Source organism: Rhincodon typus, chromosome 3 (assembly GCF_021869965.1).
Source record: "Rhincodon typus isolate 14 chromosome 3, sRhiTyp1.1, whole genome shotgun sequence".
Lineage (NCBI taxonomy): Eukaryota > Metazoa > Chordata > Chondrichthyes > Orectolobiformes > Rhincodontidae > Rhincodon > Rhincodon typus.
The window spans coordinates 5,474,679-5,476,946 of NC_063334.1; the positions used below are offsets into that span (position 1 = coordinate 5,474,679).

Below are 2,268 nucleotides of genomic sequence, written 5' to 3' on the forward strand. Positions count from 1 at the left end.
GCTATTCCAATAAACAAGTTCCACTTATATAGCCCAAGTAATAAAAAAAACTAAACTTTTGCCTCTCAAAGTCCACACAGAATGTGTCTTTTAGAATGCTCTGCCTTCTCTGCTGTTTCTCCAGTCATAAGCATCTTTCTTCCACTGATCCAGTTGTCAGGGACATTTTCTCTGTGAAGTCTTCTGTCAGGACTCTTATAAAAGTACTATGGTGCTTCTAGTTGAGTAGATGGTGCTTTCTTAGAGAGCTCAGCAATTTCTTGAGGGCTAGATGCTTATTTTTCAGGTGGCAGTTCACTCCCATACGGATTTTCAAAAAACTCTCCTTATATACCTTGGATGACATATCAATTTTTTTTTTTTTTTTTACAATAGCATTGGTCCGAGGTTGTCAAAACCATCAGATTTAAATTCAATTGGCTTTCAATCGTTAAGTGTCAGTTTAAATTAATTGGCTGATTCCAGCTAGTTGCCAAAACATCCCTAAGGTTTCCAATCACACAGCCAATTGATGTGTTTCCATTTCAGAACTGTCTGTACCTGTTCAGCTGCTTAGACACATTTTTGTTTAAATCTCCAAGCTTAAAAAAGCACATCACCTCATAAAGGGACTACACACTTAAAATATCATTATAGCCAAGAATACTAAAAACAGAAATAAACATGGAGCTTGGTAGTATTGAAAAAGGAACAATTACAGCACTATAAAAGGATGCTGAAGTTCAAGAGTCAAAAGATATTAAGGGACATTAGAAAAATTATTACAAAAAGTATACCTCAAGCCAGTTAAATTACAAACAAACAAAGTACAAAAGTTACAGATTAGTAACTGGAAATTGTCCAGTTAGGGACTCAATAAAAGGATATCAAGTGCTTTAACAGGTGTTTAAAATCATTAATGCTTGATAGTATGGCATAATCAGGCTCCTGTGGTGCAGTGATGGTCCTACCTCTAAGCCAGGAACTGGGTTCAAGTTTCATTTCATATGCCGTAACGTATTTGGACAGGTTGATTAAAAATATCTATAATAAATGAGAAACTTTCCAGAGACATAGGGTTGGGTAACCTGTGGATTTAGTGTGATTGGGTAAAGAACCAGAAGTGACATGGCAAAAAAAAAAAAATTGTGCAACAAGTTACGATGATCTGGAACGCATTGCTTGAAAAGGATGGCTGAAGCAGATTTAGAAGCAAAGTTGAATGGATTTGGGTAAATACCTGAAAAAGGAATTGATTATAAGCAAAAAGGAAGTAGTGAAATGAAATGAATAGATCACCCAAAGAAATAGCTCAAGTACCAGACTGAATGGTCTCTTCTATGCACCATGTCGTTATTTTAGGTACAAAGGTACGGATTTGCTCACCATTTCCCATTGGTGATTTGTTGCTCACAGCTGTTGCACTGACAAAGTTGCGAGAACAGCCCAAACAAGTCTTTGTCACAACAATTCACATTTATAAAGTACAAGTACAAGAAATAGTTGTTCAGGCAATGCTAGTAATCAAACAAAAACACAGAACAGAAAAAAGTCATCAGGTTTACTTACAGTCGAGGTAACTGTAGCCGTGGCATACAAATTTCATTATATACATAATTTACAAACCACATGTCAATGCAAGTTACATATACACAAATTAAAAGCAAATATGATTCTCTTATTATGGAAACAAAAGAATCAAAACAGGATGCTAGTCTTGTAGTAACTTGTACAAACTCAGCACATGGCATTATAAATTTGTCAGGGAGTTAAATGTCTTAGAGATTTGGTGCATATATTTATTCGCAATACTGTCAGATTGCACAACTAAAAAATACTTCTTTTCAGGTATGATTGCACGGAAAAATCACATCTTGAAAATTAGTAAATACTCCATTAAGAGAATTAAAGGTGACAGTGATTACTAAGCAGCCCTTCCTTGTAAAATCATAGCCAAAAAATAATTTACACAATAGGACTTAGCAGACAGTAATTTATTTACAAACCCTGGGATAATGACCTTTACAAATATCCTGCATGTTTCCATTCTTTGAGCAGGCCATGTTTTTGAGGTAATGGTCGCAGATTTTCCACAATAGGTTGTAGCTTTTTAAGTTTATAGGCTGGGGATTTTCTTATTCGTTCTCCTTTAACATTGATAATGAATGGTAGAAGGGGAGGCTTTTCAACTGTTAAACCAATTCCTGCAGGAGTGTAGGCCCGAAGCCTAATTTTATCCTGTGACTGAGCTGTCACTGCAATCCAGCCTGAAGAAAGGCAACAACAAAA

At 35.7% G+C, this 2,268-nt stretch overlaps 1 protein-coding gene across 3 annotated transcripts in view; it reads right to left on the reverse strand.

Moving 5' to 3' along the window:
- Positions 1 to 1,434: 1,434 nt before the first annotated feature.
- noa1 (nitric oxide associated 1) overlaps positions 1,435 to 2,268 on the reverse strand; it is a 28,401-nt gene continuing 27,567 nt past the window's right edge. For 2 of the 3 annotated variants that reach the window (XM_048594643.1, XM_048594657.1), the window contains one exon: positions 1,435 to 2,246. In XM_048594643.1, coding sequence (XP_048450600.1) covers positions 2,002 to 2,246 — 245 coding nt within the window. In that variant the 3' untranslated portion in view covers positions 1,435 to 2,001. The remainder of the gene's footprint in view (positions 2,247 to 2,268) is intronic. The other variant, XM_048594651.1, reaches the window with a different exon arrangement.